The sequence below is a fragment of the Labrus mixtus genome, chromosome 6 (genome assembly GCF_963584025.1).
Source record: "Labrus mixtus chromosome 6, fLabMix1.1, whole genome shotgun sequence".
Taxonomy (NCBI): Eukaryota; Metazoa; Chordata; class Actinopteri; order Labriformes; family Labridae; genus Labrus; species Labrus mixtus.
In genome coordinates, this window is record NC_083617.1 from 28,900,506 (window position 1) to 28,925,465 (window position 24,960).

Genomic DNA, 24,960 nt, shown 5'->3' on the forward strand with positions numbered 1-24,960 from the left:
CGTTTCATATCAGAGTTACATATTGCTACTTTAAGACCAAAGGCTGATCTCTTGAAGCAGTGTTTACCATGTCCAGGATCTTATCCTAGCTTGACTGTGAGGTTGGACTGCTCCTTTCAGTCTTTTTTGCTTTATTGAAAGCTCAGCGGGCATGCCTGTTTGATGCATCTTTCCCCTCATATCAAGAAAGATGATGAAAGAGACTGGTATAAGCTGTGCACCTCCATGACCATGATTTAGCTTGAAAGCTAGCTTTTTGCTGAGTGAGTGTGCATGCAAGAGAGGGAGAGCGTTGGTGTTTTTGACAGTGTTTGCGTTTGAGCCGTGCATATAAGAACATTTAAATACAGATCTGACTCAAACTCCAGTCTCTAGGGGTTTTGGATGGAAACTTTAATGACAATTGTCAATGCTCCAGTAAAAATTGTTCTGGCACGATGTAATACATATAATGTATGTAAGCCCTCAGGTTGGGCTTGACAGAGTGAGCACAGTGTGAGATGACATTCCACCAAGACTTGGAAACAATCGTACGCAAATGTACGCCTAATGCTGGCCTTATACCTACAGACAAATTTCCGGAGTCGGAATAAAATCCTGAGAGTTTTGCTAGAGTTGGGGCGCGCTCCCGTGATCGCGGTCATTTGATGTGAGGTGGTCTTAATACTGGATCTGAGCTGTCTTAAGGCAGTCTTTAGGTGTTTGAACATTGTAGGAAAACCCAGTTCAAACATTTGTAAATTCATTTTACAGCCTGCTACCCCCTTACATGTATAGGCCCATCTTTTACCCCGTTCATAGGATTTAGGAAAATACCAAGTTCAACCAGTGTTCTCTCCGGATGCTCTGGATGGCACTTGTTGGCTGATGATGACACGGCCAGATGTGTGATTGAGCTCTCCTGAAGCAATTAGCCTGCAGGGCCCTCCTGTTCCCAAGACCAATGCAAACACAATCACGATGCTATTCAGCTACATTTAGCTGGGCCACAGGAACCCAGTATGCTTTTAATTACTCCTATCCGATTAATCACACTGTCAGATGACTCTGAATGAAATGGAACGATCTGTGTTTGTGTGTGTGTGTGTGTGTCTCTGTCAGTGTGCCTGTCTGTGTGTCAGACAGTCGGGGAGAAGCCTATTGTAGTAGAGATTAGAAAAGCCTTTTTCTATTGAAAAGACAAATATGCTTGGGATATTAATCTCCTCGCTGGAAGGATAATGAGTGAAACTGTCTTCTTATCTTCAGCCTGCTCTTCAGTGAGAGAACTCACTGTTTAACAGGCAGTCTAGCAGCCAGAAGCCACGATATTAAAGTCTGGATATTATGTTCTAAAGACAGGAGAATAGGCTTTGAGAAATAGACTCACTGAGGCTTTCAGACCTCCATCAAAATGTATTAGTTGTCCAAGAAGTCTTAACGTTGGACTGAGTAACAACAGGTTGGCTTTCTCCAACTTAAACACAATTTTAATGTTGTTTAAAGATAGGCAAACGGAACCTTTCTCTTTTACAGTCTTCATGGTAGAACTGGACAACCAACTTTAAGTCAGAAGAAGATAAATGTGTGTGTGTGTTTGACAAACTGAACTACTCATTGTTATAAGAATTATTACAAAAATATCAAACAGCACGCACATCCCAAAACTTTAGTACTGGATGCTGAACAAAAAACATCCAAAGATAAGAAAAGACCAAGTCTGCACACCAGAAGATGCTCCAATTAAATTGAATTAAATGGAAATATCACCACATGTACCATTTCAGGCCCTTGCCCTTCATCAGACATGAACAAGTGAATAGACACACCTCCACATATATACAACCGCTGAGGTCACCTGACAGGTCATGTGATACAATACCATGAACAATATAGAATACAAGCTATGCAAGACATTCATAAGGTCCACAGGATCTATGCATATAGATACTATAAATACACAAAATACATTAATACAACTCCAGCAGATAAAAGCATGCAGTGACTTGGATTCTACACACAAATCCAACCCTCTCTTGTTGGGCTGTAGACGCTTGCAGAGTCATATTCTAGTAAAATCTGGTAACATTCCTCTACCTTGTCAGCCGTCTTTGCACCCTCTACGTGTAAACAAATGCATGTTGTCTAAGCAGGGGTAGATGTAACAGCACAATGTGTGTCTTACAACAGTGCAGTTGAACTTAGAAACCGTTGGTGGCCGCCAAATCGCACCAAACCAAATTCCTACATCATGTTGCTTAAAGAGAAAAAACAGGGAAAGGGATAACAAGCTTGATGTAGTGTGAGTAGTATTGATCATACCACTGTAGTGGGCTTTGGTGTTATGCAGGAAGACAATCTTTGTAGAGCGATGGAGGATTTGTAGACATGCTGCAGGTCCGCCAGATCCCCAAGTAATACTTGTCTTGTTTGAATGGAGCTTTGAACTCACACCTGTAGAGAACATGAAATACGTCTGACCGCCTTTAATCATGGTGAGCTTCTTTCAATAAGATGTAGGCCTCGATAACACACACACACACACAGACACACAGACACACACAGAAATCACCGGAGTCTTCCCAGAGTCCATTTCTGTATAATTTAGGCAAATACACCCAGATTACATAACTATCATGTGCTGAACCTCTGCGTCTGTGTGTGTGTATTTTGTCTGATCTCGACACAAACCATCTCCATGGCGGTAATCTTCGCCTCTCTCTCTCTCTCTCTCTCACATCCACACACACTTCTTCTTTGCTGTCCTGGAGCTCTTCCATTATTCTGTGTGTGTGTTTTGCAGTGACGAGCAGGATTGATGTGTTTATAGAGAGGAAGTGAAATCTCTTCAGAAAGTGGATGTGGATGTTTTTCTGCATCATATGTTGATATGATTGACACGGGGAACATGACACTTATGTAATACATTCACATACTGTGACATAGGTGACATCACAGGGACATCCTGTGGGGTTATTGTATGTGACATGTATACTGGAGGAGCTGCTCATCCAAAGAGACGTGGATCTCCTTGGGGGCCATGGGAGAAAGGAGAGATTTGGTTCACTCGTCTGAAGGAAAGGTCAGAAGAGTCAAACAAAAATAGAAGCAGAATCAGAGTAAAAATAACTTGGTATCCACATTTGTCTCTAAATGTCAGTGTTTCCTAAATGTGAAACCAGAATTCTCTGGCAAACATCACTCTTTCAGTGATAATGCTTACCCAAAACAACCATTTTGGCTTCTTTAGTGATTAACCCCTTTATACCTCTGTAGATTATGAGTTTTTATGAAGAGCTGAGGATCGACCTCTAGACCTTCAGGTTTAGAGGTCGACTCTTTCAACTGAGCCACCCCATCAGTAGCCCTCTAGCAGTTGTGTTGTTAGCCGTGGAATATATGTTCCTTATATTTCAGTTGTCTTGGGATTGATGTTAGGGCTTTGTGCATCATCACTGGTCTCACAAATTGATTCACTTTTGATTATCTTGTCAATGATTCGATTTGGATTTCATGGTGCATCACGATGGGTTACATATAGTGTTGTAGTCAAGACCACACTAACAGAGACAAAGACATACCAGAGACCAGAGTGCTCCAAGACCGAGACAAGACCAAGACATTCAGGGATCGAAACTAAGGCAAGACCAACACCAAGACCAAGACCAAGACCAAGACCAAGGCAGGGCAAGACATTTAGGGATCAAGACCAAGACATTTAGGGATCAAGACCAAGACCATCAGTATCAATAAGAAATCATCAACTTGTGTTCTGCTGTGAGTGACACGCCAGCTTAGGTCGTAACCGGGGGATTAAAAACAAACTACAAATGAATGGCAGTTATGTGTTCTTTTAGAAAGGGGCGTTTTCCTTCTAAACGCAGTAATGTGGATAAATTGCCTGTCCGTGGTGGTCTTGATTTATAATCCAGAGTCCGCCCAGTCTGAGACCGAGACAAGACCGAGTAAAAATGCTTGAGATTCCAAGACGAGACCTTCAAAAGGTGATCTCCAGACTAGCCATGACACTAAGACTGATTTCCAGCACGACAACACTAGTTGCTTCCTCCATTTTCTATATTACTGCACATGGCTACTTTTTCATTGAAAACAAGCAGTCAGATATTCTTTAGAAAGTATGTTAGAAATCAATGTCAACAACAATGTCTTTACATCCTAAACCAAAATATTGATCCAGCCACATGTTCTGAAACTGCATTTAAGTAGAATCGTCCACATCTGCATCAGGATGCATCGTAGAAAAGATGAATTTTAACACCCCTTGTTGTTGTTTTATGTCATTCCATGGTTGTTTCTATATGAGTACTTTGCAACATCTTCTGTCCAGGTGATTGTACTCAGTCAAATATAAAGTTCATTTATTTAGCAGTCAGTGACACAAATCATGCTTCTAAAAATAATAATAATTGGAACATGATACCCCAACGACCCACAGACCGGGATGGTTAATGACTCGTAACTAGGTCAATGACTCATGTGAGTCATCCTTGAGATCATTAGCTTGCTACTGATCCACGGAGGCTCACATTTCTTGCTCCATCCACCAGTTAATGTAGAACTGAAGAAGCCTTTCGGAGGAGCGGTGAAACATCTTTAAGATCTTCAACCAACCTTTGGATCAAGCTTTGAATACACCATGACCTGGATGACTGAGAACCTACACAGACAACACCATCTTTCCATTTTGATGTCTCATATGCTTACACAGTCTTGAAACAGCTTGCTAGTAGTTTATTTGATTCTATTGTGGTGACATTGCAGAAGGTACTACAGCCTGGTGGTAGATAAGAACTCATCCCTGATCCTTCTCCAGGTGATATCTGAATCTTGACAGACTCCCTGCAGGCACCAACACATGATAGTACCCGCTTTGGATTTGCTGCAGGTAGTTTCATCATGACAGCCGGTGAAGAAAGCAGTTCTGTGATGAAGATAGAAACAGAGCCAACAGATTGAACCACCTTATAAAAACATTTGGCTGACGTATAACCATTTGAAAGATATAGAAACAATAACAATATATCCTTCAACATTTAAAAAATGTTAACCAAATATGTTCAAGTTTGATTGAAGGTTACATTTGACAGACGTAATGTATGCATGAAAATATATTTCAAATGTTCCCTTTGCATTCAGAACAAGCTGCACTTATCTCTATGTCTCTCTATGAGAGAGAGAGAGAGAGAGAGAGAGAGAGAGAGAGAGAGAGAGAGAGAGAGAGAGAGAGAGAGAGAGAGAGAGAGAGAGAGAGAGAGAGAGAGAGAGAGAGAGAGAGAGAGAGAGAGAGAGAGAGAGAGAGATCCACTGTCCATACGTCCCTCCCGTTAATGCACTGATTGAGGTGCAGCACTCCTGTCATGTCAAAACTGAATCTCCTCATGCCCTGGTTTCAATATTTTTCTGCAGCTGCTGATGTGATTCGGCTCTCTTTTGGTTTTGCTGTGTTGTTATAACAAGTCTCTCTACACGAGGCTCACCTGTTGTGATGATGGAGATGCAAGATACAATTTTTTAAACGGGTGTTTCGTTGCACGGAGCCCCCAGAAGGCTCAGTTCAGAAATAATAAAACGCTGCTTGCACATCCTTACCCACACTTCACCAGTTCGTGCGCATGGATTTGCAAACGGTTGGAACATTTTCATGAATTTGTGTAAAATCTGTGCGCAGGCTACAGCTTACAAATCCGTTCGCTCAGTGAGGACTGGACGTTGGCAATTATTTCTGTGCAGCATATCAGCGCTCTCTCTCTGTCTCTCCCTCTCTCTCTCACGTTCAATGGTGCAGGCAGGTGCAAGAGTGTCTGTCATCTGTCCCGACCCCTCTTCAAACAAGAGAAAAACAACAACCCAGTAAACCCAGAAAATCATCACATTCTGGATCATGTTTCATTATCATATTGTCTGCCATTCTTCCAAGTGCATTAACAAATCTAACTGTCATACTGAATTATGTAACAGCTATAAATGGGCTACCTGCTACAGCTTTAGAAATCCTACTTGGCTGGAACAGTGCAGAAAAACCACAACTCTCCAGTCCAAATGTATGTGAAAGTGTTCTCATGAATGCATTCTTCATTGTGTGTCTGATGAACACTGAGAGACAAAAAGATTTGATCATTATTACAAAGTTGTGCAGAAAAGGAAGAAATTGGTTCAAAAGAAGAAAAAAAAAGATCAGAATGCAGGAAACCAAATGTTTGGTGCTTACATTTTTCTGGGAACACTCCCAGACACAGTTGTCTCTTTAAAGTTGACAGTCATGCCCGGGTCACGTCTTCAGACAGAGAGAGAGAGATGAGAGTGTGAGGATAGAGAAAGAGTCTGCGATGACAGCACCCTCACACTCACAGCGGGAATGGCATCTGATAGTGTCAGCTAATGAGACTATTAACGAGCTGTCACATACATTAAGCAACAGTTAGAGAAACTCTCTGACATATCTTGAACTTTAATTTCAGGGAATCTTCTACCCTAACTCATACCATGACATAAGAAAATACACATGAACAAAACCACTGTATACAGATTCATATAACTCCTCTGGGGCATCTTGGACATCATCTGCACAGACATATACTGTCTTTCTTTAAGACACAAGGGACTCACTCAAAGTCATATTGATTAGTTCATGGGAAATCACACAGGAGGGCACACTGTGTGTGTGTGTGTGTGTGTGTGTGTGTGTGTGTGTGTGTGTGTGTGTGTGTGTGTGTGTGTGTGTGTGTGTGTGTGTGTGTGTGTGTGTGTGTGTGTGTGTGTGTGTGTGTGTGTGTGTGTGTGTGTGTGGCGGAGAGAGTGAGGTGTACAGTTCACAGCGGTGTCTTCTGAATTTTCTGCTCCTGCTCTTAACTATCGAGTGGATGTAGCTGAGTACACAGATAGTGTGTCTCTGAATTTCAGTTGGCAGTGTGACAGTCAGGATTTGCGACAGCACATTGACTGCTTGACTATGTGGAAAAGTAAATTCTGCTCGAGGAGGTGCTGCCACCGAGAGCCGACACTGCCGATGCTTTGGCAGGAGTAGACTTTGATTTTATCGGAGTCTACACATAAAAAAAGTTCAGTTTTTTTTAAGTTGAAATCAGAGGCCTCGACTGGTGAATAAATGCATGACACGGTGTTGCAAGGGTTAAGGTTACATTCACACTGCAGGACAAGGTGACCCAAAAAGGTTGTTTTTTTATATATATGTGCCTCAGATCTGTTTTTTGAAAGACACATGACACTTGGGATCTGAACTTTTCAAATCAATTTTGGTCCAATTTCATCTTCCATATGTGATCTTTCGCAATGCGACCAATGTCTGAACAGCCTGGTCGGAATGCATGCGACCTTGACGTCATTGATCACAGTTCAGCGCTGACAGGATGAATGGGAGCCGGGGCTTATACTACAAACACCCAAGCTGTCATGATCATGGACAATCTGTCGTCAGCAGATCGTCAGAAATATTAAACTCAGAGTAATCTATGATATTAGAAAAACATAAAGAAGTTAAACACATAATCCACACTAAAATCAACACGGCTGCAGTGAAACTGTAGAAAGAACAAATGACAGAGAAAACAAAATCAATGACTGTGACTGTGACTGTGCAAATGAAGGCACAAGTGCCATATAGATCTGATCTAATAACTCCAGTTTCTTCCCTTAACTGAATTATTTACTCATGTGGTGTTCCTGACTGTTAAAGATGTCGGCCAATATTTCAGCTGCAGATCTCATGGTATACCGAGCAGTATGGGGCTTGAAAATGAATATAAAAAAGTAGTTGAAAGCAGTAAGTACTCTTAGTCTGTTTAGCCTGTTGTAGGATGAGAACTGTGAAGCTTTTACAACATATTTCACTATGACAAGGGGTTCGTTAGTCTCTCTCTCTATACTGTACCAATCAGCTCACAGACCTCTGTGATCCAGAGATCCGATTGGTCAATTCCTAGCTTTCAGTGATGTCATCAGCGTGGAGGGCTGGAGGGCAAAAAACGCCCAAGAAAGTAACAGCCACTGTTGAAAACCCTGTAGAACTGCAGCACAAGCTTTTAATTTAACATCTCTTGTAAACGACACGTTTACATCACCTGACAACCGTAGCAAAACTAAGATATTAAGATAAACTTTAAGTTTGGGGCAGTTGCGATACTTATACAGCACACGGGACATATATCGCTAGAAATGGCAAAGTCTGTGCCGGTGTTGCGGTTAAAAGAGTTGCCGTGTTAACTGGTGACTGTCAGCCGAGTGAGTCTGGTTGTCGTATGTTACGTGTCCTAACGAAAGCCTATTTGTTCAGCTTTCAGTTAAACATATCTCTTACGTAATTTTGACATGATAATACACAAACGGAACAAAGAGGCTTTCGTTAGGACACTTTCAGTCGCATTTGTCTGAAAGTCATCAGTTAACATAGTCACTCTTTTCACCATAACACCAGAACGTCACTTCAGTGATATTGCTGATATTAAGAGGAGAATCCCTCCCCTTACATCGCTGTAGGATGAAAGTCTACAAACATACAGGCAGCTTTATGTATTATTGATCGGTCTGGGTCGATAATTCTGCTGTTTGAGAAGTGAAGGGCAAGAACTTCCTCATCATTCAAGCATCTGTGAGTGCTAATTAGTTAACATTAGCTAGTTAGCGTTAGCTAGTTAGCGTTAGCTAGCAATAGTATCAGCTGTCAATTTTAGTGTTCTGGGGCAGTAATTTGAGTTAACGGCAGGAATATTTAGATTTAGTCAACACAATAATTGATGTCAGGATGAGGAGAAGTCCGATGTTTCCCCTCACAGGGGCTGCGGAGGGTCTAACTTCAGTAATCCACAAACGTCCTCCTTTCTGTTTTTTTTTCTCGGATTAAATTCTGTAGAAGCAAAACTCGGGCTCGTCTCCTCGCCGTTTAGTGTATCATATTAAACAACACCTGTATTTCATTTGAAAAAATAAAAAATAAAACAGATAAAAACAAGTAGGGTACAGTGGTAGAGAGTCTTTCTTGCCCTCCAGGTGGGCGGTTCCATAAGAGTGTGATGTCACGTGAAAGCTCTGAATAGACAGAGTTTCATACAGGTTAATTTCATATGTTGAACATGATGAGCTGGTAAGAAATGAGCCATCTTTGTGGGGAGGTTATTCAGACATGCAAACAAGTTACATTTCAATCAGGAGAGACAAGCAAATTAATTAAGACAATTATTTATTACAATGGATAACATGGAAATGTGACTTGACAGAAAGACTTCGATGCTTGGCGTCTATGGGGTGGTTGATGTGTTTGTAATTCTGAGCGTTGACAAAATAAATCCCCCCCATGGAGTCCAGACGGTGGTGGTGAAGCTGATGACTTGATGAGTGAATGAATGAATTGATGGATGATGATTCTGCATAGACGGTCGGTGATGGGGAGGTGGAGGGGCGTGACAAAACATCGGCATGAAGGACCTAAAGTCAGGGAAATAATCCTATTTAAAAGGGGAGCAGAACGATGATAGGCTGACAATGAGGGAGGAGTGAGTACCGCTGACATGACAGCTGATTATCCAATGGCAGCCCCAGAAAATGACAGCTCGAGAATTACAGAGGAAATGTGAGTGAGCATGCGAAGAGGGACGAATGAGAGATGGACTTGATCGTGAGTTTTTCTGATTTGTAATTAGTTTTTTCCTTTCTGCAAAGACAAATTCAGATGGCAGAAGGAGCAAAGCGCCAAGAGATTGCAAGTGAAGTTGACTTGTTGCTAGACTACTTCTATAGATAAAGCATCATATCAGTAATATGTGTGACTGCATGATTCACAAGTAACACAAGTTTTCTCCAGCAAGGAGCTATCAGTGTGTAATACCAAATCAATCATATTAATAGTTATTGTAGCCCAGGCACCAGAGCTGTCATTTTCTGCTGAGGGATCTCCTCCTCTCGTCCTTCTCTTCCTCACGTTAGCTCAACATTTAACATGACTTTTAAACTGTGTTCTGTAACAGTGAAGTTCTCGCACGCAGCTGCAAAGTGAGGCACATCAGATTCTCATGTGCTCTCTAATGGACAGAAGACGCAGCTTGTTTCCACTCTGACCTGAAAGCTCTAGAGGGTTATTATCGGTTATGATGTTTCATGAAGGGCTTATGGATCTCTCCATCTATAAATTGTCCAGTTAAGCAAAGAAGTAAGTAGAACAATGCCTCTGCCAGCCACAGCTGTGACTCAACCCAACGGGATTATTTCTTTAGTGTTATTACGTGATGTTGAATGTGGAGTGTCTCTGATAAAGTGATCATTTATTACAGACTACAGATTAGATATCAGTAACTTCTAGATCTTCAGGTATAGATCTTTTGGGCTCAAACGAGATGATTTCTGGAGTTTTGGGAACGTCTTGGTCTTGTCATCATGTGCTTCATTAAGCCGAAGTTTCTAAATCATTAACACAACCTTATCATGGACTTGTGCACAAGTCTAAATATATATTTTGTGTATGAAGTCAAAGTAACTGATTTTTCTCGAGATAAACTGTGCAGTCATGTCAGCTGGGTTGTCCATCCATTATGCTTTTCCACATTTTGGGTCGTGGGGGGGTTGGTGTCAAGCCAAGCTGTCATTGGGTGAGAGGCGGGGTACTTCCTGGACTGGTCACCAGTCATTCACAGAGCATATAAACAATCAGTCGTGCTCACATTCACACCTAGGGATCATTTAGAGTCTCTAACGAGTATGAATTTAGGGAGGAAGCCGCAGTATCTGGAGAGAACCATCGCATGCACGGAGAGAAAACAGCCAAACCCCTTCACAAAAAGGCCCTCTGTTAAAGGATTTCAAACCAGGAACCTTCTTACTGGGAAATGACAGCACTAACCACTAGGGTTGGGAATCTTTGGGTGTCTCACCATTCGATTCGATTTTGATTCTTTGGATCACCATTCGATTCACAATCGATTTTCGATTCAAAACAATTCTGGATTCATAGATTTATGAATTAAAATTTTTTATATTAAATCTTAGAAGAGAAGAATCTCGATTTTTACATACATTGATTGTTTTCCGACCTCTACTAACCACCGCACTACTGTGCACAGTGTGCAGCCCTGGTTGGGTTGTACTAGTTATCAAATGATCTTCAATTCTGCAACTCCCACTTTATTGCAAATTATATAATGGATTAACAACCAGGATGTTTTTTGATAATACCATATAATCATGAATAATACAAACAATTCTGTTTTGGATGAAAATGATTGAAGTTCTTTGTGGAAGCTACAAGTTATATTCTCTCTGTTTGGATACTATACGTTTCTTCTAGTCATTATAGACATCACTACTGTATGTATAGTGTACACTTGTGTGGCTGTGCTGCTGATTGAGATTTCGGACCTGAAAATTCCGTCCTACATTCCCTACATGAAGCAGAAATGATTACTTAGATCAACAGAGGGCCTGATGCACCTAGATTTCTTAACGAGTACTAATACTGTGCATGTATATTGATGTACATCTATGTATGTTTAATGTATATATTGTGTAATAATGAATACAAAAGAGTAACCTAGATAATGTATGTCCTATGATGAGAAGCCAAGGATGTTGGCATCACGTGTCCTATGTTATACAGTAGGAGCGCATGGTGAGAGGAAGCACGTGCTCGTGGCCTGATTCTGTTCTCTCCAGGGACAAGGTTGTGGCTAGCACTCACACACATACATGCACACACAGACAAACACAGACACACACATACATTACTGAAATACACACTGTGCCTGGTATGCATAGAAAAATACACTGCCTTATCCACCAATACACAACGACTCGCATGTGGCCTCATTGGCAGAGAATGTGCACCAACGTATGTACCCACACACACATACCCACAGACACACACAGACATGCCTGCCTGCCAAGGGACACTAATGAAGATAAAGTAGCTAATTAAACATGACAGTGAGGAGCGATGGGCAACCATGGCATGTGACGTTATGGGGTCGGCTTTGCACCTATAGACATCGTCCAATATGTGATACTGTGTTAATGAGAGGTGGACGGACGGGAGAAGAAATATGAATCAAAATGTATTATCATGTAGAATAGATTTGTGGCCCATTCCATCACCCCTAGAGTGTTTAAGATTCCCTGAGGTGTACTTTTTTTTTATAGATATACACACACACATACACACACATACATCGCTGGCCTAGATCTACGCAGACGTATGATTCCTCCAGGTACAGCACATGCTGTGTGAAATCTGAAGAGAAATTCATCCACACACAGAAAGTGTACACTCACTTAACCTATTTTTTTCTACATTTGTCTTGATGTTATTATCTGTTTCTCTCACCTCCTCGGACTGACCTTGTGTTGTACTTTCATATGAGCAAAGGATCAAATGACTGCTTGTAGGCAAGGCAAGTTTATTTCTATAGCACATTTCAACAACAAGGCAATTCAAAGTGCTTCACACAAGACATCAAAAGCATCATGACAGAGGAAAGAAAAGAAACATTAAAATAGAGCATTTCAAAATCACTGGAATTATTAAATCTGAACATATGTTCAAATAAAAATAATTCAAATGAAATTAATTGAAATAAATGAAGTAAAAATATAAAAAGAGTTAAAAGTTACAGTGCATAGTTAAAGTTTAAAATCTTATTAAAGCTGTTTAATGAAAGGCAGCTGTAAACAGGTGTGTCTTCAACCTGGATTTAAAAGAGCTGAGAGTTTCAGCAGACCTGCAGTTTTCTGGGAGTTTGTTCCAGATATAAGGAGCATAGAAACTGAACGCTGCTTCTCCGTGTTTGGTTCTGACTCTGGGGACAGAGAGCAGACCTGTCCCAGACGACCTGAGTGATCTGGATGGTTCATAATTAATCAGGAGGTCATTAATGTATTTTGGCCCTAAACCTTTAAGCGCTTTATAACCCAGCAGCAGGATTTTAAAGTCTATTCTCTGACAGACTGGGAGCCAGTGTAAGGACCTCAGAACTGGACTGATGTGATCCATTTTCTTGGTTTTGGTGAGGACTCTAGCAGCAGCATTCTGGATCAGCTGCAGTTGTCTGACTGATTTTTTAGGCAGACCTGTAAAGACACTGTTGCAGTAATCAAGACGACTGAAGATAAAAGCATGGACAAGTTTTTCCAGGTCCTGCTGGGACATAAGTCCTCTAATTCTTTATATGTTCTTCAGGTGATAGTAGGCTGACTTTGTAATTGTCTTAATGTGGCTTTTAAGATTGAGGTCTTGTAACATGAAAGGAGCAGACCAACGAGAATTCATCACTGATCCTACAGCTTCCTTCAGCTCTACAGAGTCTCTTTCTGTCTTTCAGCTTCCCTTTATTGGTTCCACTTCCCAGAATTTTACTGTTTGGTGAGGACTCATAGAAGGTCAATCACTGCCCAACCATTCCACACAAACAAGGACAATGATAGACCTTCACTGACCCAAATTACTTTAAAAACTGTTTAAATGCAAGGGGCTGAAGCAACCTTTTAGTACTTAGAGTACATCCTTTAACAAAAAGTTCTGAGTACTGTGGTTGGACATGGGATATATGGGACATATGGATTAAATCTCTGTGAACCATGACTATCCCGATCCTTATTCAAGAAAATAAGGATCTTCAATTTCAAGACACCAGGTCATGAAGCAGAGTTTGTGTGGATTTTGGTCTGATAAATAACAGGTCGTAGGGTCAGCAGAAACATTGGGTATCATTCACACTTTTGTTGAAGTTTACTGAAAACCCAACTTGTCTTACAGTTGGCTCAATCCAAACAATGACAATAGATGACGTCAAAGGCTGGCGGGGAATCATGGGAGTGAGTCTCTCTGACGTAACATCTGGTGTTTCCGCAGCAACGATGAACATGTTGTGTCTGTCATGGCGACGGCCACAAGAAGACAGTTAGAACTATAAAATTAGAGATTTATCTGGCTTTCATAACTGTTGGAAGTATTTGATGTAATAGAAGTACTCAACAAAAAAATATATAACAAAGCTTTAGTCAATTTTTAATTAATTTAGATATTTGAGTGTAGAATTATTGTACGTTTAAGAAAAAACACTACCAGGGAAAAAATTAAGCCAATCAAATGTCAATTTGGACTGTTCTGTTAGCTGAAATTGCCTTGGATCTGTTTTAGACAGAATTCATCACAAACCTTTCAGGAAGAATAATAATCTACAAAAAAAGAGTCATTAGTAGTCCTGAAACATTCAAAGTAAATGTGAATATACAAACAAAACAAATTCTCAATGAATAAGAAGGAACATTTCATCCTTTACTTTTCCAATGGTCTTGATCATCTTGGCTCACATTTTTCTCTGTCATGTAAAACAGCTATAAAAGAAATTCCTGTGGCTGCTGGTATGATTGTGTTAACTCTGTAAGTAACGCACTTGCAAGCCACGTCTCACCGCATGTGCTTATAGTGGGTACTCTCATGGATGTGTGTCTGTTGCATGTGTGTGTATTACTCGGTGTTATGTCATGCACCTCCCTGGGTCTTAACCATGACGTCACGTCACCATGGTAACCACGGCATCGATGATGCATTCTGCTTCACTGGACCACTAGCAGACCTAAAACACTCAACAAGGTCTGCTTGTGTGTGTGTGTGTGTGTGTGTGTGTGTGTGTGTGTGTGTGTGTGTGTGTGTGTGTGTGTGTGTGTGTGTGTGTGTGTGTGTGTGTGTGTGTGTGTGTGTGTGTGTGTGTGTGTGTGTGTGTGTGTGTGTGTGTGTGTGTGTGTGTCTGCATGCCTGCATGCATGCAACTCACACAGATGACGTGTGTGAGTGTGTGTGTACTGTTTATTGTGTGTATTATAGAGCACAGACTCGAAGGAATGACAACAAATAGAGAGGATTCCTGTGGAGTGTGTTGGCTATTTCAAACTGTAAAATTGTCAGTTTTCTTCTAATGTCATATATGTACGCACAAACAAGCACACTGGAACATACACACATACACAGACTCTTTGGCTCTGGGGAAGAGCATACAGTAAGGGGGAGAAAGGTGTCACAGCTGTGCAGAAGCTTGGCGATGATGCATCTCGGCAGATTTCACCCTTCAGTTCTCTTTATAGAAAAATACACATTGTGAGCAGGTGCAGCTATATGTGTTGCACGTTTCTTTTCAAAAGCCAATATTTAGGATTCATGCACCTTAAATTGCATCTGGTCTTGGAAATAATTATTTTTTTGACCTGGTTCTTAGATTCCAAATTCTGAATTTTCTTCGTCCACCAAAAAACATTAAAGGAAAATGGAAGTTATTGGAATGATACCAACACAATAACTGGACAATAAATGGACTAGGGTTCTAAGAATAAGAACATTTTGGACTTAGATAAGAAACTAGGAGCAAACAATATTACTCTTTACCCCTAAACTTGCCACATGTTACTGAAGGATATCTCTATAGGGGACACTATAGAGCTTAGGCTGTTTGCAACTACCTGATGTGCAGGATGTAAATTACAAAAATGGTGACACTCCAGGAGGTTACTGTTATGTTATTTCTGAGGTCAGAACTAACATAATATTGATATAAATTATCATTAAATAAGTCACCTCAGCTCATTTAACCAATGGAGATTGACAGAGCACAAGCACAACTATGGCACAGTCCCAACAATGTATCTCCAACATTTCCCTCGATGGTTTAACAGTCGGTTTAGTATTCCCACGTTGACGTTTATAATGGAACTTGTTAGTCTCTAGCTAGTTTGACATGAACGTTTAACGACAAACGCAAGTGCATTGGCAATTACACATGGTATAGATCAGGATAACTATCAACTTTGTCCATCAGCTTGTCTCCAAACATTCTGCCATTGTTGGCCCTGTTGCGTTGACCTGTAACATCCCCCTTTGTCTCTTCACTGCACATCCTGCGACTGGGTTTTGCTAATTTTGGATGACATGCACAGATGTGAGAGACATGAGGCAGCCATAATGAATGTATGCACAGTAAGGCGAATATATCACCCTCCTAATGATTAAGATTTTCCCTTAAAAAGCAATTTATATAGTGATGACGAATAAAAACACTATTACCATAAAGATCTCTTTCAACACTGGAACAAGAGTCTTCTCCTAGAGGTGTTATAAATAGCAAGACCGATTAATTTACCAGCCGATAATATCAGATCCACTGACTATAAGTATCGGCTAATTTTATCGTGCGCTGTATGGATTACAACAAGCATTATCCTCCAGAGTGTCAAGCAGTGATGCATGCACATGCGCAGTTACTTTCCAGTTGAGTGAACATCTTTTGTAATGTATATCTTTTTCACCATAAATTGATCCACAGTTGAACATTCAACAATTTAAATGTATATATATATATATATACATGTATGTATCTATCTATCTCTACAGATTAAACATAGATCTAAGGAAGATATCAACCAATATATCGGTATTGGATTATTTTTTCTCCCAAATATCAATATCGGTATCAGCCCCAAAAATGTGGCTCTAGTAATAAAAATAATAAAAACACAAGGCTAATTCTCCCTGTTTCATGTTTGACCTCTACTTGAGCGTAGAGGATATTCTTTATAAGGTTGTGCTTTGCCTGTTTGCCTCATGCACATTCACCACCATCAACACACAAAGAGAAGGAAAGAATACAAATTCCTTCTCACGGAAAAACACTGCAAATAACTTTACATTCATGTCTATAATTGGGGTCCAAAAATGATGAAAAAAATCAGCCTTGCATGTTTTATGAGGAAATATTTAACACAATTTCAAATATCAGTGAATGTAAGAAGAATCTTCGGTTTGCTAACAAAATAATCACCTCCAAGACATTTAATTCTAAAATCTTTGTTTTTAGTGTCAATAGCAGCCTGAACCGAGATGACACGTCGATTTGTCTCTGTCACACCACTAAGACTATTTAGCTTGAGGATATTTATTTGTGTTCACAGTAATAAGCTAAGCACATGCTTCTTTTAGCTACAAGCATCACTCCAAAGCATCCGGTTCCAGCTCCCCGCTGTTTTTTTTTTCTTCTCTCTGCGACATAGCTATTTGCAGAATGATGCAAACAGTGTGCATTTTAATAAATATAGCCAAGCGCTGTGCTATTTATAGAAGCCCCTGTCATGCTCTTTACCTAAGTCAGGGCCTGTTGCATGGTGGGAGAGGAGATGGGTCGGAGGTGGGGCGCTTCAGGATACTGTGACCCAGATGACTGAGCTGGAATGATCGGCCTGGCGGCGCTCAGCGTGCTGCCGTGCTAATGCTCCCGCAGGAACATAATGACACAAGATGCATGTCTCATCTGCCTTTGTTCTGCAGGGAGAGCGACGGTTTGGAGGGTTCAGGGATGTCAATTATTGTTTGAACTAACAGCTTCTGGGACATTTCCAGTGAGCATTAAAACATGGAATAGTTGTAACGTCGGAAAAAATTGACACATGGGGATGCTTGGTTCTCTTTTTGCTACTCAAACCAGTTTGTTGCATATATGATGATGTGTTCGATATCATTTAACAACCCAACTGCCCTTGATAATTGGGTTGTGTGAGTATTTTCTTTATCAAACCATTTTAACCATGCTGCTGTTTTCTTTTTCTGACTCTCATAGGATATCACGTTTCAAACTCCATGGTGGATGAGGGGGCGAGGTGGGAGAGTCGTCACCTACTACAAGAAGTCTACGACAACGAATCCAAGCTCTACGTTGAGCCTGAAAAAAACTGTACCGAACCAGGTAAGAAGAGCTAGAATGCTTTTTTAAAACTAAATATAAGGGAAAACACATCACAGGAACAAGTTGGGATGGTTTGAAGTAACCCCATGTGTGGGATTTTTGCAAGAAATGAGGAGGAATTCATCCTTGAATCTCCAAATGCAAACACTGGTGTGAGAACAAATGACGTCAGAAGGCTCTCATCGCTGTATGATACATACTGAAGTGTGCTATTGTGAAGTTTCACATCTCTTTTGTGGCCAAAACTCAAGAGTCGATATTAAAACTGTATTCCAATCTGCATGATTAGCTACTGTATGTGTGGATATAATTTATCTTTTCATTTTTTCACTGACTTTGACGTAGACGATTCATCAAGTGTAATTGACTCCCTCTGTACATATATGAGTCATGAAATGGGTAAATTGTTTTCTAAAGAGGTCGTAGGTTGTTGAATTCTTATTTAGGTCAGTGTTAGTTGTTCATAATATTGGATATTTGCACCCAAACTCTAGCTCCTCTTAAAGTATCCTGGTTCTCAATTTGGTACTTAGTATTTAGTTATTCTACTTATTCCATATATGAATTTAAATGGTTTTTGCACTACAAGAGCACAATATAAACTTAAATTATAGGGTCTTATTATTACTTATCAAGTTAAAACATTGCAAACATTGGAGAAATGTGTGGATCAGAAGTGTTTCACTGACTAGGTGACATGTTCTGAGCTCTCTGTTCACACTGAAGTGACAGCGTTTATTTCAGCCTATGTCACTCAGCGGCTCAAACATGCTTCATCTATGTTTCAGATGGTTCCCTCCCTCTTTAACCATCAGCCCTGCCCACTCAGGGATGCTGTTTATAAAGGCATAATGGCAAAGTGTCATTGCAGGAGTATAACCAAACAAAAACCAATTGACTTTCCTAACCAAAGAAAAGACTCAGGGAATATTGTTTTGGTCTGAGAGTCAGGTGTCTAAGAGGAGTGTGACATTTACTGGATTGAAAGTTGCACATTATACCTTTTAGACTTGGAGATATGTTGCTAAGTGAATGCATATTGTTTGAAATAATATGCTCATGAAATCTAAATTTTACTCAGCCTCATAATTCGTGGTATTCCTCTAGGAAGCGTACTGGTACCACTAATTATGTTATTTTAGAAGTTCCCTGATACATTGTGCTGTTAATAATCAGAAATGTTAGCACTCAAATAAATGAAAGAATTGTTTACTTAATAAATTGTTTGCTGTCAGATGATGAATTATTTGGCTATCACTACATGCTTATTTTCTTAGTAACCCACTACCCAGGAGTCTACTCTAATTCATTTTCATTATGGTAGAATTTTCATTTTTTACACGTGTCTGGTTCTTGAATTTTTAGGGTAAGGTAAGGATCCTGTGGGGATCTCTGACACCCCACTCTCACTTCACCTTTGCACACATACACCCCACTCTCATGGCTCAGGAGATCTGGCAACAGAGGAGCTGAGTTGAAGATGAAAAATGAACAGCGATCCCTCTGGTGAGGAGAGAGAGGGAAAGTGAGGGGGAAGTTGACATGACGATGAAAGCTGATGAAAAAACACAAACTTTCTCCCAGGTATAAATTCTCTCTGCTCCTCTCGAGCCTGAGAGCTGCCAGCATCACTGTGTGTGAGTGTATCCCTGTGTGTCTACTCCTCTGTGTGTACCAAAAGCTCTCATGCCGTATGTTTGTTTTCTCTGTGGGCTCGTCTGTGTGAGTGTGCATGTGTGTTTTTGTGTGTTTTTTCCCCGTGGCTCGGAGTTCATGAGTGTTTTCCATGTGGAATCCTGGGGCTTTACAAGCCTGACGTCCTGCCAAGCATTCTCTTGATCTCATTGTAAACAAACCGCCCCCAAATAATGCACGCATGCACACACATGTACATTTGTGCACACATGTGCTCCACCTGCCTGCAGTTTGAGAATGCAAAGATCCTGCAGTCTGACTGTATCAGTCGGATGAGTTGTATTAAGACAGCACATAGTTTACAGCCGGTTTCTGTTTAATTATGTGTTTGTCTCCTGAAACACTATTTACCCTAAAAGGGATTATTCTTGCTTTCTTGCACTAAAAGGGGCCTTCATAACTTACTCCTCACGTCTCGTTCACTATCTCTCTGCCTCTGTTGTCCTTCATGTGTTTAGCTCTTTTGTTCCCCTAGAGAGCTTGCTGTCTTCTGCTTTTATTATTGTGTTTTCTTTCTTTCTTTCTCTCTCTCTCTCTCTCTCTCTCTCTCTCTCTCGCTCTCCCTCCCCTGGGTCTCTTTCATGTGGAGATACAATCACCAGTTCAATTTCAAATCACAGAGCATCCCCGTCGTGCACAAAGTCAGAAAAGTGTCTGCACACACATATAATATTATATTGTATAATATTTATACACACTATAAACAGACAAACACTGAGTAGACTGAGCTGATAAATGTGTATGTTTGCATGCTGCTGATTTGGTAAAATGTGTATGCAGTTCTCTATGTAAGCAGATGTTTAATCTCATGTGTTGTTCATTGCTCTCAAAAAAGTGAGAATTTCAGGCGTGGTGGTTAATTGGATTTGTTCGGTTTGCTTAACTTTCTGCAAGATTAGACCCAAAACCAAATGGCAATGTCTCAAAATAAAAAGATTAGCTTTGGCTTGTGTTAGGTTGAATCTCTTGATAAACAAGTCACTTTTTAATCCTCTTTTGCAAAGAAAAAAAGTCTAAAGAGGAGTGGATTGGATAATGTTAGACATACAGTTTTTTCCAATTAATTTTTAAGCGAGAAAATGACTGTTCAAGGGGGATGAGGGGAGTTTAATATTTGCTGCAGTTGCTCAGGATCCCTCCATGGGGGATAAACTATTGCAGTTTTTGTGTTAGCTTTCCCTGAAACAGTTTTTTGGAAAATGGCTTTGGTCCTATTTTTAGTGGCTTTCACTTGACAGCCTCGCTGCAAATACGCAACAATGAAGTTATAACACGTGATGGCACATTCCCCAAAATAACGTTGCTCCTTCTGCTGTCGGCTCGGGCCAGCTGGGGTCTGTGACACTTCCTCAAGTGAACAAATCAATTGAACTGTAGAGCTGGATTCAGCCTCTTAGCAATGTTATTTGATGGAGGTATATGCCTCACACTCCAGATTTATGTGAAGAGTTTATCATCACCATTTTGGGTCAGATAAGATATTAAATATGGTGAGGGACTTTAGCGTCTGATCGCTAGATTGTTTTGGAGAAGTAGGTTCAACATGTCTTTGTTTTTCTAATACTTCCCTGCCTTTCACAAGAACTTAAATGGGATTTTTGTTTTCATAATTGGGGTCTAAATGAATATCAAGCACAAACAATTATGGTTATGGTCCAATAATTTGCTTCAGCATGTATCCAATCAAGGTTTGTCTACTACAAGTGCTTTTTTTTTTCTACTGACAGGCTCAGATTGTTAGTCTAGGTGTCTGACACCATCATGGAAATGATTGCTATAATCATTGCTGTACAGAGATAGGACCAATCGTCCCTTGCCAACGTTAGTTATTTGTGTAATTATTTGATTTTTGTGATTTTCAATGGTTATCTGCTGAACACAATATGACAAACAAAACAATGCAGGGTACATTCCCCAAGATAATTAAGCTGATTGTGCCTGTTGTCTGCATGTTTGACTGCAAGATTTCTAGTTTTGAGTTCTGCTTGACTGTGAATGGATTTTGTTAGTGACTGGTACGCTGTTTTAGTCATATTGCCGCTCATTTAATCTATCTCAAATTTCCTGGTTTGGATAACTTACATTTTTAACATCTGTTCAGATTTTAAAAAACATTCAAGTATGGGCCAGACGTAACAGGTAGACCAACACCTTCTGTGTTCAAACCTTTACTTGTCTAACCTCTGCATTGTCAGTAGTACAGATGTTAGGGCAGTGGCTAAAAGACCAAGAAAGACTTTGACAGTGGAATCCATAGAGTGGCTGAGCAATAGGCCAGACAGGAATATATCCCAACAATGCTTCAAAAAACCTGAGTTACAAGCATTTTTTTTCAGATTTGACCTGTCAATTACTTTGATATGAATGCCACATTTCCCAAGTTTAAATTATTGTCTTGGGTGGTGTTATGCCAAATCAATAGCCATAGTTAATCAGTTATGATATAGAACAGATTGGAAGCCACTTCTTACATTGGAGATAATTAAGTAAGTGATTGTTTTTCTACTCATTCATTTGCTACAGTATGTAGTTACATTCATTCCCCAAACCCATGTTTAAACACTTAAACCTATCCTGATTGGTTAGATTAAGACAACTAAGAGGACATCCCAGGTACTTGTAGTATTTGATTGACAGGTGAAGGGCGGCACGAAGAAACAGCAGCACTGACTGCTAAACACAACAAAAAGCAAGTTGAAGATTTAAGCAGATTGTTTAATTGATGTGTCAAAGTTAGGATACTTCTTTAAATTGTACCTGCTTTGATCACCTGTGCAGTGGAACATTAACACTGACAGCTTTCCCCAACGCGTCTGAGACACATTCAGCGTCTGGGCTTAAACTGCCTCTCAGTGTTCACAGCTGCAGACAGAGCTGAGAAAAGTCTCCTCTAATCCATCAAAATAAATGTTTGTATGCATTCCTATAGCGCTGACTGTCTCTGCAGCACTCTGCTTGTGTTGTAATTGGTCGGATCAATGGCTCTTACTTCCCCCTCTGATCTCAGCACACACCGAATACAGACACAGGCACAAACGTATCCATACCCCCAAAAATCGGAGGATAACAAATGTACACAGACAGGCTGTGAAAGGTGTATAGACACTGGAGGCCATTCATAAACAAACACACATACATTGTTTTTCTTTGTCTTTCTGGCTCATGTTTGGCATTGCTGCAACTTTTTTTTGGGGCATTTTCCATCCTTCTAAGGTCACACATACACATACACACACACACACTTGCAAACACACACACGTACACACACTCCCATCCTGCTATGATTACGCATTATAGCAGTGGAGTGTGTTGGATTAGAGATAATCATGTTTACAATAGCCGACTTTCTCCTCTCCGCTCATGCACCGCAAACAACAACCTCTGCCTCATTACAATGTGTGTATTTATTTTCAGTTGGAGTGTGTGTGTGTGTGTGTGTGCACGGTGGAAGCAGTGACCTCGGCCCCGTCGTTTTCCTCCGTGACTCATATCTCTTCTCATTTTGTTCAATCTCACCTCATCATAAAAAGCAGGGCAGGAAGATGTAGGCATCTGTGAACGTGTTCCTGCCTTAGCATTTACACTGTCGCTCATTTACATCCATCAAATGTTAATCAACCATTAATAATGACTCGTTACAGTGTTATTAGACTCATGTTACACTAATGACAATACTTTAAAGTGCTAAACTCTTGTTTTTCTCTCTTCACTGTGCTAGTTTCATTTATTACAATAGGTATTTATAACGTTGAATAATTGACATTACTGGTTGTCTGCAGACTGTCAGCTCTCTAGCTTTAGTCCTGCTCTTTGACGTGAATGTTTAATACTGTGTCCTAACAGCGTGCTAGCATCAGATTATCCCAGTGCATTGGATTATATAACATAACATTGTACACTTTTTGTCCATGCTTCATCCATTAAAATGAAAATGAAATCAAACCACATATATGTTTGGTGTGTTTACTATCATTCTACATTTCTGTTTTTTAAGGAGATAATACATGCATCTTCATTATGCACTTACACTTGATTTATGTTTCTTTGCTGAAAATGATGTACAACAGTGGCAGTAGCGGTTGACAAACTGTTATTCTTGGACCCTCCCACTCCCGCTCTTGATGTGTCTAATGAAAGCTGAGCCATCGGTTAACATGCTAAAACTCTCTACTTTACTTAACAAATGTTTATTTCATTGTCATAAAAATGCAGACAACATTCATTTTCTCCTCAGGAGTAACCCTTCCAGTATGGACACTCCTTACACTTTCCCTGTGTACCACCCTAAAGCCAAATAGTTAGCCTGCAACAACTGACCTGTGCAGCAACAATAAACCATCTCCAAATGAGAGGTTTTAAGAAAAATCAAATCCTTATTTGAGCACCAAAAGTAAAAAAAAAAAAAAAAAAAAAGAAGAAAAAAAAGGTCCATAATACACAATAATACAAAAAGTACCATCAAAGACAGGGATTCTTAGCAGCCCCTGATCTCATAATGTTATTAGCATCGAGTAGCATAGAAAGCATTTTCAAAGCACGTTTATGCTCCACAGCACCATCTGCAGACTTTTACTCTTTCTGTGTCCTAAGAAAAACTTTAAAAGTTTGTTGTTTATTCCTTTCATCACCTCCACATTATGTGCTTTAATGAACCAATGTCACAGCAGTATTCAGGGGCTGCCATTAGGGCTTAAGATGTTTAGATTTTTATTTTCTACGAGGTTCTCAGTGTTGTGTCCTTTTGCAGATTCACCTCATCCCTCAAATAGTTTTGTAAAGAACACAAGAAACCACAGCCCTGACTTACAGCATAGCTTCATAAACAGCATGTGCACTGCAGGTTTCTCTAACATGCAGCTAATTACCAGCTTAATGGGACCATTTTCTCTTTTTTCCATTACTGCACACTGAGGCAAAGTGAACCTTAAAGGCAGAGTGAGAGTCTTTTTGGAGACCGTTTTGGCAGAGGAAACTAAAATGTGTTCAAATCGGATTCCTGAAAGCATTCGGAGCCTTAGGAACTTGTCATAAGCAATAACAAAAAAAAAAGAAAACAACAAGAAATGGTAGGATTAAGATAAGTAAACTTCATCATCCATTACATCTCATAGAATGAAGATTTGCCTTTGGCTTTTTGGCAAACCACATAAAACACATGGCCAATATCAAGTTAAATACATAAAATACATTTTCATCAGCAGAGCTTCTCATAATACTGAGCTAGGGGAGATTTTATCATGTCTCAGGCTTTGTAAGTATTGCATTTTGAAAGTGTTGTATTGGGAAAAAAAACATGAGTGATAGAAATCTAACATTACTGTGTGTATGACTTGGTTCTTAAAATCTTGAGATTGTGGCTCCAGGTTGAACAGTAATGGTTGGTTGGTCCACTGATTTAGTTCAGACTGTTCTCTCAATCATTAAATAGATTGCCATGTCATTTAAGAAGAATCCTAAAAAACATTGGTGGAAGTCCAAAGACAATGACTAACTTGATGTATCTCATCTAAAGACTGATGATTTCACTTTATCGAATACTTGT

At 40.1% G+C, this 24,960-nt stretch overlaps 1 protein-coding gene across 1 annotated transcript in view; it reads left to right on the forward strand.

Annotated features, from left to right (window-relative positions):
• Positions 1-24,960, forward strand: part of slc24a3 (solute carrier family 24 member 3) — a 102,158-nt gene that overhangs the window by 15,450 nt on the left and 61,748 nt on the right. The window contains exon 2 of the mRNA XM_061040822.1: positions 17,598-17,723. Within this exon, the coding sequence (XP_060896805.1) occupies positions 17,598-17,723 (126 nt within the window). The remainder of the gene's footprint in view (positions 1-17,597; positions 17,724-24,960) is intronic.